At 43.0% G+C, this 13,226-nt stretch overlaps 1 protein-coding gene across 3 annotated transcripts in view; it reads right to left on the bottom strand.

Annotated features, from left to right (window-relative positions):
• Window positions 1-13,226, bottom strand: part of LOC112225865 (endoplasmic reticulum transmembrane helix translocase) — a 40,238-nt gene that overhangs the window by 24,348 nt on the left and 2,664 nt on the right. For all 3 annotated transcript variants that reach the window (XM_024389960.2, XM_024389961.2, XM_042307516.1), the window contains exons 5-11: window positions 12,767-12,836; window positions 3,495-3,601; window positions 1,811-1,940; window positions 1,478-1,533; window positions 1,216-1,342; window positions 371-508; window positions 84-204 (exon numbers count right to left, since the gene is read on the bottom strand). In XM_024389960.2, coding sequence (XP_024245728.1) covers window positions 84-204; window positions 371-508; window positions 1,216-1,342; window positions 1,478-1,533; window positions 1,811-1,940; window positions 3,495-3,601; window positions 12,767-12,836 — 749 coding nt within the window. The remainder of the gene's footprint in view (window positions 1-83; window positions 205-370; window positions 509-1,215; window positions 1,343-1,477; window positions 1,534-1,810; window positions 1,941-3,494; window positions 3,602-12,766; window positions 12,837-13,226) is intronic.

Below are 13,226 nucleotides of genomic sequence, written 5' to 3' on the forward strand. Positions count from 1 at the left end.
CCTTTAAAACGTCTTAATATCATCAGGTCCAGTCAGTCTTTGGAAAAATTTGCAACAAAGAAATCTAAAAAAAGAGAGTGTACCTGAGTCCTGCAACCCCCCGCACAACCAGATGGTCGCTGGTCAAGGTGCCCGTCTTGTCAAAGCAGCACACCTCCACCTTGCCTGCAAATGGGATCCTGAAGGGCTCAGTGCAGAACACATCTAAGCAAGGGAGAAACAAGAAAGGGGTGAGTCAAATAGCAGAACAGCGAGGTAGACTGGCATCATTAAGTACTACAAACATTACTATGCCAGTTTCAGAACCACTTTCACAACACATACATACACACACCACCCCGCCCACCACACACACACACTACTGACTCACAGAGCTTGGCCAGAGCGATGAGGGATGTGTTGACTGCAAGAGACAATTCTATAGGGAGCTCAGGTGGAACCACGGAGGTCAGGATGAGAGTACACTCCAGGAACAACTTATACCGGTTCCTGCTAGGGTCCTTAGTTCCTGCAGGGGAGAGCACACAGAGACAGTTACACAACTAAACTCAGCAAAAAAAAGAAACCCTTTACAATGAAGATCTGTGAAGTTATTTGGATTTTTACGAATTATCTTTGAAAGACAGGGTCCTGAAAAAGGGACATTTCTTTTTTTGCTGAGTTTTTAGTAATAGTTACTCACACAGAGAAAGCTATGCAGTATGTTTGCACACATGCCTGTAAGTTGCTTTGGATATAAGCATCTGCTAAATGGCATATAATTGTTATTATTATTAATAATAATTTAAAAAACAGTTATACTGCATGTAATCAGGAAAAACCTGCAGCTCTCTCCTGACCTCAGGGCCTATTTCAACAACTTGTTTTATAACATTTTATAAAGGAGGAATTTGTGTTTAATAGGTTATGTGTTTTTTTTGTGAATAGGGCCCTTCGGCAAGACTGTCAATGTTCAGTAAAAATGTTAATTGAATAAAATATTATCTCCTTAAATTGTCTCTTGGCTAATAAACTACCGCCAAGATATAAACAAACTGTATAATGGAGAAATGCTCTAAGTAGGACCAACTGTACTTCTGCCTCTGCATTGCTTGTTCCATGGGGTTTTAGAATGGGTATCTGTGAAGAACTTTGTGACAACTGTTGAAGTAAAAAGGGCTTTATAAAACACATTTAATTGATTGATTTTGTTGCGTTGTTCACTGCATCCCTCACCTTCCACCCACACATAGCCAGCAGCAGCGATGGCAAACACCAGGAGGAAGATGATGAAGATGAATGTTTCCAAGTTGTTGGCTGTCACCCTCTTCACTCCAAACAAGATGGTCCTCAGCAGTTTACCCTGTAGACAGGCGTGGTTAACAACACCAGGGTTGTATTCATTACTGAACACCGTAGCAAAACATTTTGCAACAGAAAATGAAAACAAGTGGTTCTTATTGGACAAGTTCGGTAGTCAAGGGCAGCAGCCCCTCACCTGAGAGGTATAGAATCCGGTTCTCAACACATAAGCCACACAGCCATTGTCCACAGCTGCAGAAAAATGAAAAAGAAGAAAAACAAACTATTATAATTTGCTCTTAGTGAGACAAGATAGATACGAGGGCAGATTCAATCCATCTATTCTGAGGCTGAGGGAGATGAAACATAACTGATCTAAAATATAGATTTGTTTTTACATTGATAAGGGATAACTAAATATAGATTTAAAGTGCTTTATAATTAGAACTGTTAATCTCAAAGTGCAAAAAATGCAGGACATTTCTGCCTTATATGTTAATGATATACTAAACAGTATGTAGGAACTGACGTTTGAGTCCTACAGTGGCACGGAGCGGGGGGCTGTGCTGCACCACCTTGGTCCCACCAGAGATTATGTGGAGGCGGGCATCACCCTGGAGGTCCAATACCCTCTCTGGGTCCAGATCCTCCACCGGCTCCTAAACACACAACATAGTGGAACATCAAATTAAAAACGTATTTTAAAGGATACATAGAGCCTATGATTTAGAAAGCATATGATTTTGCTAAATGATTTGTGGAGCATCTTTGATATTCTATGCTTATGAAGTCTTTATGAATGATCTATAGTAACATTCCCATTGTTTTGACAATCTACAGTGATCATCCTTGAGAAGTTTCTACAACTTGATTGGAGTCCACCAAATTCAATTGATTGGACATGATTTGGAAAGGCACACACCTGTCTATATAAGGTCCCACAACTGACAGTGCATGTCAGAGCAAAAACCAAGCTATGAGGTCGAAGGAATTGTCCGTAGAGCTCTGATTGTGTCAAGGCACAGATCTGGGGAAGGGTACCAAAACATTTCTGCAGCATTGAAGGTCCCCAAGAACACAGTGGCCTCCATCCTTCTTAAATAGAAGAAGTTTGGAACCACCAGGACTCTTCCAAGAGCTGACCGGCCAGCCAAACTGAGCAATCGGGGGAGAAGGGCCTTAGTCAGGGAGGTGGCCAAGAACCGGATGGTCACTGACAGAGCTCTAAAGTTCCTCTGTGGAGATGGGAGAATCTTCCAGAAGGACAACCATCTCTGTAGCACTCCACCAATCAGGCCTTTATGGTAGAGTGACCAGACAGAAGCCACTCCTCAGTAAAAGGCACTTGACAGCATGCTTGGAGTATGCTAAAAGGCACCTTAAGACTCTCAGACCATGAGAAACAAGATTCTCTGGTCTGATGAAACGAAGATTGAATCTTCGGCCTGAATGCCAAATGTCACGTCTGGAGGAAACCTGGCACCATCCCTACGGTGAAGCATGGTGGTGGCAGCATCATGCTGTGGGGATGTTTTTCAGCAGCAGGGACTGGGAGACTAGTCAGGATCGAGGTAAAGATGAACAGAGCAAACAAAATACAGAGAGATCCTTGACGAAGAGCGCTCTGGAGCGCTCAAGACCTCAGACTGGGGCGAAGGTTCACCATCCAACAGGACAACAACCCTCAGCACACTGCCAAGACAATGCAGGAGTGGCTTCGAGACAAGTCCCTGAATGTCGTTGAGTGGCCCAGCAAGAGCCCGGACTTGAACCCAATCGAACATCTCTGGAGAGACCTGAAAATAGCTGTGCAGCAACGCTGCCTATTCAACCTGAGCTTGAGAGGATCAGCAAAGAAGAATGGGAGAAACTCCACAAATACAGGTGTGCCAAGCATGTAGCATCATACCCAAGAATACTTGAAGTACTGAGTAATGGGTCTGAATACTTATGTAAATGTGATATTTATTGTATTTCTTTTAATAAATTTGCAAAACATTTCTAAAAGCCTGTTTTTGCATTGTCATTATGGGGTATTGTGTGTAGATTGAAGAGGAAAAAAACAATTTACATCCATTTTAGAATAAGGCTGTGTAACGCAACAAAATGTGGAAAAAGTCTGAATACTTTCCGGAGGCACTGTATATTGTCCAGATAGACTGCATTGTTTTACATGGTTGTCTAGTATAGGACAGGCTTCCCGTATGTCTGACCTTCATCTGAGGAACTGACTCTCCCGTCAGCATGGCCTCGTCCACGATGCAGCGCCCTCTCAGCAGCAGCACGTCACATGGAGCCAAGTTCTCCTGGGGAGAGCGGCCTGGGGGGAAGAGAAAGACAGATATATACTGTGTCAAACCAACGTAAGAATGCTGTTCATTGACTACAGCTCAGCGTTCAGCACCATGGTATCCTCAAAGCTCATCACTAAGCTAAGGTCCCTGGGACTGAACACCTCCCTCTGCAACTGGATCCTGGACTTCCTGACGGGTCGCCGCCAAGTGGTGAGGGTAGGCGACAACACATCAGCCATGCTGACCCTCAACATGGGGGCCCCTCAGGGGTGCATGCTTAGTGTCCTCATGTACTGACTGTTCACACATTAAGTTTTCCAGACGACACGACGGTGGTATGCCTTATCACCGACGACGATGAGACAGCCTATAGCAAGGAGGTCAGAGACCTGGCAGTGTGGTGCCAGGACAACAAGTTCTCCCTCAAAGTCATTAAGACAAAAGGAGCTGATCGTGGACTACAGGAAACGGAGGACCAAGCACACACCCGTTCACATCGACAGGGCTGTAGTAGAGCGGGTTGAGAGTTCCTCGGTGTCCACATCATTAAGGATATACCATGGTCCAAACACACCAACACAGTCATGAAGAGGGCACAACAACGTCTCCTCCCCCTCAGGAGCTGAAAAGATTTGGCATGGGCCAAATCATCGCGCACCAGCGACTCCTGACGCGGCCTGGGCGCAGTGCGCGCTAACCAAGGTTGCCAGGTGCACGGTGTTTCCCCCGACACATTGGTGCAGCTGGCTTCCGGGTTGGATCCGCGCTGTGTTCAGAAGCAGTGCTTGGGTTGGGTTGTGTATCGGAGGACGCATGACCTTCGTCTCTCCCGAGCCCGTATGGGAGTTGTAGCGATGAGACAAGATAGTAGCTATTAAACAATTTGATACCACGAAATTGGGGAGAAAACGGGGTACCATTTTTAAAAATAAAATAAAATACAAAATAAATACAAAGTTATAAAGCTAAACCATCGAGAGCATCTTGACTGGCTGCATCACTGCTTGGTATTGCAACTGCTTGGCATCAGACAGCAAGGCGCTAGAGGTAGTGCATATGCCCCATTACATAACTGGGGCCGGGCTCCCTGCCATCCAGGACCTCTATACCAAGCGGTGTCAGAGGAAAGCCCAAAACTGTCAAAGAATCAAGCCATAGACTGTTCTCTCTACTACCGCACAGTCTATAACCAACAGGGCCCTGAAAAGCTTCTACTCTCAAACCATAAGACCATAAAAACCATAAAAAAAGACTGCTAAATAGCTATTCAAAATGGCTACCCGGACTACCTGCATTGACCCTTTTTTGCACTAACTCTTGCACTGACTATGCACATACACTGGACTCTACCCACACACTCACACATACTTACACCAACACAACATATGCCCAAACACACATTACACACACTTTCAAACTCACCACATACACTACCGGTCAAAAGTTTAAGAACACTTACTTATTCGAGGGTTTTTCTTTATTTTGACTATTTTCTACATTGTAGAATAATAGTGAAGACATCAAAACTATGAAATAACACATATGGAATCATGTAGTAACCAAAAAAAGTGTTATATAAAATATATTTTGATTTGTTTTTGAGATTCTTCAAATAGCCACCCTTTGCATTGATGACAGCTTTGCACACTCTTGGCATTCTCTCAACCAGCTTCACCTGGAATGCTTTTCCAACAGTCTTGGAGTTCCCACATATGCTGAGCACTTGTTGGCTGCTTTTCCTTCCCTGCGGTCCGACTCATCCCAACCATCTCAATTGGGTTGAGGTAAGGGGATTGTGGAGGCCAGGTCATCTCATGCAGCACTCCATCACTCTCCTTTTTGGTCAAATAGACCTTACACAGCCTAGAGGTGTGTTGGGTCATTGTCTTGTTGAAAAACAAATGATAGTCCCACTAAGCGCAAATCAGATGGTATGGTATATCGCTGCAGAATGCGGTGGTAGCCATGCTGGTTAAGGGTGCCTTGAATTCTAAATAAATCAATGACAGTGTCACCAGCAAAGCACCACACACCTCCTCCTCCATGCTTTACGGTGGGGGAAATACACAAGCGGAGATCATCCGTTCACCCACACCGCGTATCACAAAGACACGGGGGTTGAAACCAAAAATCTCCAATTTGGACTCTAGACCAAAGGACAAATTTCCACCAGTCTAATATCCATTGCTCATGTTTCTTGGCCCAAGCAAGTCTCTTTTTCTTATTGGTGTCCTTCAGTAGTGGTTTCTTTGAAGCAATTCAACCATGAAGGCCTGATTCACAGTCTCCTCTGAAGAATTGATGTTGAGATATGTCTGTTACTTGAACTCTGAAGCATTTCCTTGGGCTGCAATTTCTGAGGCTGGTAACTCTAATGAACTTATCCTCTGCAGCAGAGTAACTATGGGTCTTCCTTCCCTGCGGCGGTATAGGGCTATCTTCTGTACAGTGAGGGAAAAAAGTATTTGATCCCCTGCTGATTTTGTACGTTTGCCCACTGACAAAGAAATAATCAGTCTGTTATTTTATTGGTAGGTTTATTTGAACAGTGAGAGACAGAATATCAACAAAAAAACGCATGTCAAAAAATGTTATCAAAAATGTTATAAATTGATTTGCATTTTAATGAGGGAAATTAGTATTTGACCCCTCTGCAAAACATGACTTAGTACTTGGTGGCAAAACCCTTGTTGGCAATCACAGAGGTCAGATGTTTCTTGTAATTGGCCACCAGGTTTGCCCTCATCTTAGGAGGGATTTTGTCCCACTCCTCTTTGCAGATCTTCTCCAAGTCATTACGGTTTCGAGGCTGACGTTTGGCAACTCGAACCTTCAGCTCCCTCCACAGATTTTCTATGGGATTAAGGTCTGGAGACTGGCTAGACCACTCCAGGACCTTAATGTGCTTCTTCTTGAGCCACTCCTTTGTTGCCTTGGCCATGTGTTTTGGGTCATTGTCATGCTGGAATACCCATCCGCGACCCATTTTCAATACCCTGGCTGAGGGATGGAGGTTTTCACCCAAGATTTGACGGTACATGGCCCCGTCCATCGTCCCTTTGATGCGGTGAAGTTGTCCTGTCCCCTTAGCAGAAGAACACGCACAAAGCATAATGTTTCCACCTCCATGTTTGACGGTGGGGATGGTTTCTTGGGGTCATAGGCAGCATTCCTCCTCCTCCAAACACGGCAAGTTGAGTTGATGCCAAAGAACTCCATTTTGGTCTCATCTGACCACAATACTTTCACCCAGTTGTCCTCTGAATCATTCAGATGTTCATTGGCAAACTTCAGACGGGCATGTATATGTGCTTTCCTGAGCAGGGGGACCTTGCGGGCGCTGCAGGATTTCAGTCCTTCACGGCGTAGTGTGTTACCAATTGTTTTCTTGGTGACTATGGTCCCAGCTGCCTTGAGATCCTGTGTCGTTCTGGGCTGATTCCTCACCGTTCTCATGATCATTGCAACTCCACAAGGTGAGATTTTGCATGGAGCCCCAGGCCGAGGGAGATTGACAGTTCTTTTGTGTTTCTTCCATTTGCGAATAATCGCACCAACTGTTGTCACCTTCTCACCAAGATGCTTGGCAATGGTCTTGTAGCCCATTCCAGCCTTGTGTAGAGCTACAATCTTGTCCCTGACATCCTTGGAGAGCTCTTTGGTCTTGGCCATGGTGGGCCATGGTGGATTGCTTCTGTGGACAGGTGTCTTTTATACAGGTAAGAAACTGAGATTAGGAGCACTGCCTTTAAGAGTGTGCTCCTAATCTCAGCTCGTTACCTGTATGAAAGACACCTGGGATCCAGAAATCTTTCTGATTGAGAGGGGGTCAAATACTTATTTCCCTCATTAAAATGCTAATCAATTTATAAAAATGTTGACACGTGTTTTTCTGGATATTTTTGTTGTTATTCTGTCTCTCACTGTTCAAATAAACCTACCATTAAAATTATAGACTGATAATTTCTTTGTCAGTGGGCAAACGTACAAAATCAGCAGGGGATCAAATACTTTTTTCCCCCTCACTGTATACCACTCCTACCTTGTCACAACACAACTGATTGGCTCAAAAGCATTAAGAAATTCCACAAATTAACAAGGCACACCTGTTAATTGAAATGCATTCCAGGTGACTACCTCATGAAGCTGGTTGAGAGAATACCAAGAGTGTGCAAAGCTGTAATCAAGGCAAAGGGTGGCAATTTGAAGAATCTCAAATATATTTGTTTAACACTTCGTGTTAATACATGATTCCATTTGTGTTATTTCATAGTTTTGATGTCTTCACTGTTATTCTACACTGTAGAAAATAGTAAAAATAAAGAAAAACGCTTAAATGAGTAGGTGTTCTAAAACTTTTGACCGGTAGTGTATGCTGCTGCTACTAGTGTATGCTGCTGCTACTACTACTGTCAATTATCTATCTTGTTGCCTAGTCACTTTACCCCTACCTACAATGCATTCGGAAAGTATTCAGACCCCTTACCCTTTTCCACATTTTGTTACATTAGACTTCTTCTAAAATGTACTAATAAAAATCCTCATCAACACCACTGATGAGTTCTGACTACAAACTTGAAATATTGTTAATTATCAGGTATCCTATTGAAATATTGAAAATAGTTTCCACACCAGAAGTGAATGGTTACCTGTAAGCTTGGAATGTATTGAGTAAAGGAAGTGCAATCACGTGGCAGGCACTTATAAGGATGGAGAGATGTAGTTTAGTGGAAGGTGGCAGAGGTCAGATCAGGTCACATTAAGGGAGAATGAACAGTTTATGGCCCGCATCACATACTTTCCTGCCTAGCAACAACGATGTCATATTTCGAGAAAAGGACGAGTGGTAGTATTAAGTGGTTGGGGTATTAATACTACCACTGGTGGAACCATGTCTTTGTCTTATGCCGTTGAATGAACTTGGTTTAAGCTTTACTAATCATCCGTGAGTTTTACTAGGTTTACTAGGTTTACTACAGAAATAGCTTATTTACATAACTATTCAGACCCTTTGCTATGAGACTCGAAATTGAGTTCAGGTCTGAATACTTTCCAAATGCACTGTATATGTACAGTACATGGCTACCTCAATTACCTAGTACCCCTGCACATCAACTGGATACTGATACTCCCTGTATATATACATTTTATTTTCTACTCCCTATATATAGCCATGTTATTTTTACTCGTTATTCGCTGTGTATTTCTTCCTCGTCATCATTTATATTTTACAATTTTGTATCTCATCTTTAACTCTGCATTGTTGGGGCCTCCCGAGTGGCGCAGTGGGCTAAGGCAATGCATCACAGTGCTTGGGGCATCACTACAGACCCGGGTTCGATCACAGGCTGTGTCACAGCCGGCCGTGCCCGGGAGACACATGAGGTGGCACACAATTGGCCGGCCGGGATTTCATTATCCCATCGCGCAATAGAGACTCCTTGGGGTGGGCCGGGCACCTGCAAGCTGACTTCGGTCGCCAGCTGGATGGTGTTTCCTCCGACACATTGGTGCGGCTGGCTTCCAGGTTAAGCGAGCAGTGTGTCAAGAAGCAGTGCGGCTTGGCAGGGTCGTGTTTTTGGAGGACGCATGGCTCTCGACCTTCGCCTCTCCCATATCCGTAGGACAGTTGCAGCGATGGGACAAGACTGTAACTATCAACTGGATATCACAAAATTGGGGAGAAAAAGGGGTAAAAAAAAAAATATATATATAAAACATTTTTAAAAATATATACACTACTGTTCAAAAGTTTGGGGTCACTTAGAAAATGTCCTTGTTTTTTAAAGAAAATATTTTTTTTGTCCATTAAAATAACACCAAATTGATCAGAAATACAGTGTAGACATTGTTAATGTTGTAAATGACTATTGTAGCTGGAAACGGCAGATTTTTTATGGAATCTGGAGCATCAGCATTTGTGGGTTCATTTACAGGCTCAAAATGGCCAGAAACAAAGATCTTTCTTCCAAAACTCATCAGTCTGTTCTTGTTCTGAGAAATGAAGGCTATTCCAAAGGAGATACGGAACTAAATTATACTGGTGTGAGCATCCTGGGGGGAAGACAAAGTCATACTCACACTGTGTCAAACTGGCTGGGGCTCGATCTCAATTAGTCTCTCCACGATTCCTCACATCTCATCTACTCGCATCCTTCTCCACAGTATTCGAGGACAAAGTCCAAGGTCCCTCTCCTCCCCTTTTTCTCCAATGCATTTTAATAAGGAGGCGAGGACATAAGATGTGTGAAATTAAGGAAAGATGATTTGAGAAAGAGCCAGGTTCTAGATGGAGGAAATACTCTGGAACGGGAAAGGTTAACAGACTTTAAAAGAAAACATATATACACACACACACATATACAAACCTTTCCTCACACTTTGAACCTCTGTAACTGTTTTAATCATATTAAACACTAAGTATATATTTTATTTTTCCTGAAGAAGCTCCGTTCTGCTTTTTTAAAATTAAAGATATATATATCTAAACATATATATACACACACACACACACACACACACACACACACACACACACACACACACACACACACACACACACACACACAACCTTTAACTAGGCAAGTCAGTTAAGAACAAATTCTTATTTACAATGACGGCCTACCAAAAGGCCTCCTGCGGGGACGGGGGCTGGGATTAAAAAGAAAAAGAAATTAAATACAGGACAAAACACACATCATGACAAGAGAGACCTAAGACGACAACATAGCATGGCAGCAGCACATGACAACACAACATGACAACAACATGGCAGCAGCACAAAACATCGTACAAACATCATTGGGCACAGACAACAGCACAAAGGGCGAGAAGGTAGAGACAAAAATACATCACGCAAAGCAGCCGCAACTGTCATTATTAAGAGTGTCCATGATTGAGTCTTTGAATGAAGAGATGAAACTGTCCAGTTTGAGTGTTTGTTGCAGCTCATTCCAGATGCTAGCTGCAGCGAACAGAAACGACGAGAGACCCAGTGATGTGTGTGCTTTGGGGACCTTTAACAGAATGTGACTAGAAGAATGGGTGTTGTATGTGGAGGATGAGGGCTGCAGTAGATATCTCAGATAGGAGGGAGTGAGGCTTAAGAGGGTTTTATAAATAAGCATCAACCAGTGGGTTGCGACGGCTATACAGAGATGCCCAGTTTACAGAAGAGTATAGAGCGCAGTGATGTGTCCTATAAGGAGCATTGATAGCAAATCTGGTGGCTGAATGGTAAAGAACATCTAGCCGCTCGAGAGCAACCTTACCTGCCGATCTATAAATTACGATCTATAAACTCTGTAATCTAGCATGGGTAGGATGGTCATCTGAATCGGGGTTAGTTTGGCAGCTGGGGTGAAAGAGGAGCGATTACGATAGAGGAAACCAAGTCTAGATTTAACTTTTGCCTGCAGCTTTGATATGTGCTGAGAGAAGGACAGTGTACTGTTTGGCCATACTCCCAAGTACTTGTATGAGGTGACTACCTCAAGCTCTAAACCCTCAGATGTAGTAATCACACCTGAAGAGAGAGGGGCATTCTTCTTACCAAACCATATGACCATTGTTTTGGAGGTGTTCAGAACAGGGTTAATGGGCTTGATGTGGAGCATTTAACACAAAATCTGGGGAGGGGCCAGCTGAATAGAAGACTGTATCATCTGCATATAAAATGGATAAGAGAGCTTCCTACTGCCTGAGCTATTTTGTTGATGTAAATTGAGAAGAGCGTGGGGCCTAGGATCGAGCCTTGGGGTACATACACCCTTGGTGACAGGCAGTAGCTGAGACAGCAAATGTTCTGACATTGTACACTGCATTCTTTGAGAGAGGTAGTTAGCAAACCAGGCCAAATACCACTCAGAGTAGTGCTGGGCAATATATAGAGTTTTTTCAATATATTCAACACGATATGGAAAATGCCTGTCTCGCAAGAATCAAGGTTCTGTTATAATGTTTTACAAATGCAGCATCTCACTGTCTTTTCTCTGTCAGCCCAATGACGAATCATGTCCAAATTGCGTGACAACACGTTACAACAAATTGTAACCACGCCAGAGAAGTGTAGCGGCGTTCCACCAAGATGGAAAGTGAGGAAGTGAGCTTAGCCTCTCATGAGGATAAAAATCATCCCCAAAAAGGGCAGCAATGTTTTTTCAGTAATATGGAAGTGGTTCGGGTTCAAGAGGTATGATGTTCAGCAAACGAATGTCCTGTGCAAAATGTGTCGAAAGACAATTGCTACGAAAAGCAGCAGTACAACCAACCCCTTCCATCACCTGCAACTGAAACATGCGGTGGAATGGAAGGACTGCGTGAGACTACGCAATGCCGATTCCAGTCACCCGATTCCGAAAATGTCTGCTAAAAAGACAAACTACCATAGCCGCATCCTTTTCAAACATAATCCCTTATGACAAGAAAAGTTTGAGGTGGAAGGAGATCACGGATGCAGTGAAGTATTAAATAGCGAAAGATATGGTTCCAAATCTTTACTGTTTTAATTATAACAACAAATTAACTAAATTAATACATTTCAATCAAAATGATTATATAAATGACATATTCAAACAGCTAGTGGTCAAACATTCCTAAACAATAGAATAGAAGTGTGTGTGTGTGTTGTTCATTTGTTTTGCACAAATAGGCCTTGAGGCCTTGTATATTTTTTTATTTTAATAAAGAAAATTCAGTTAAGAATTATGTCTTGGCCTTTTTTAATTTGTTTAGAGAAAAACAAGAAATCGAGATATATATCGTGAATCGTCCACACCTCTAAAAAAAAATAGAGATATTACTTTTAGGCCATATCGCCCATCCCTACCTCAGAGACACCAATACTCCTTAGCCGGCCCACAAGAATGGAATGGTCTACTGTATCAAAAGCTTTGGCCAAGTCAATAGAAAAAGCAGCACAACATTGCTTAGAATCAAGGGCAATGGTGACATCATTGAGGACCTTTAAGGTTGCAGTGACACATCTATAACCTGAGCGGAAACCAGATTGTATACCTGAGAGAATACTATAGACATCAAGAAAGCCAGTCAGTTAATTATTGACAAGTTTTTACAACACTTTTGATATACAGGGCAAAATAGAAATAGGTCTATAACAATTAGGATCAGCTTGATCTCCCCCTTTAAATAAAGGAAGAATCGTGGCTGCCTTCCAAGCAATGGAACTTTACCTATTGAGACGATGTCCCCGGGGACTAGTTCATCACTGGACACAGGCCTCCACTTCCTGTTGCGGTAAACCTGTTGGGAAACATGGGCACAAAAGTGTAAATATCAGGGGCCTGTTCAGTAGGGAGAAAATGTTTTGACACAGAGTAAAACAGGGAGGTACTAGCTACACTTGTTCAATAATAAGAACACACAAATACGTTCATTTCCGTTTCAAAACATTTTACACAGTGTGCCCTACTGAACACGACACGGACAGATCAATATGAATCCAGATCAAATCGATAATTTGGTTAATTCAGTATTTCCCAAACTAGGGATCGAAAGACTCCTACATGGGCGGCAGGTAGCCTGGTGGGTAGGAGTGTTGGGCCAGTAACCGAAAGGCTATAACTGAAAGGTTGCTGGATCGAATCCCCGAGCTGACAAGGTAAAAATCTGTCGTTCTGCCCCTGATCAAGG

The sequence above is a fragment of the Oncorhynchus tshawytscha genome, linkage group LG27, assembly GCF_018296145.1.
Source record: "Oncorhynchus tshawytscha isolate Ot180627B linkage group LG27, Otsh_v2.0, whole genome shotgun sequence".
Lineage (NCBI taxonomy): Eukaryota > Metazoa > Chordata > Actinopteri > Salmoniformes > Salmonidae > Oncorhynchus > Oncorhynchus tshawytscha.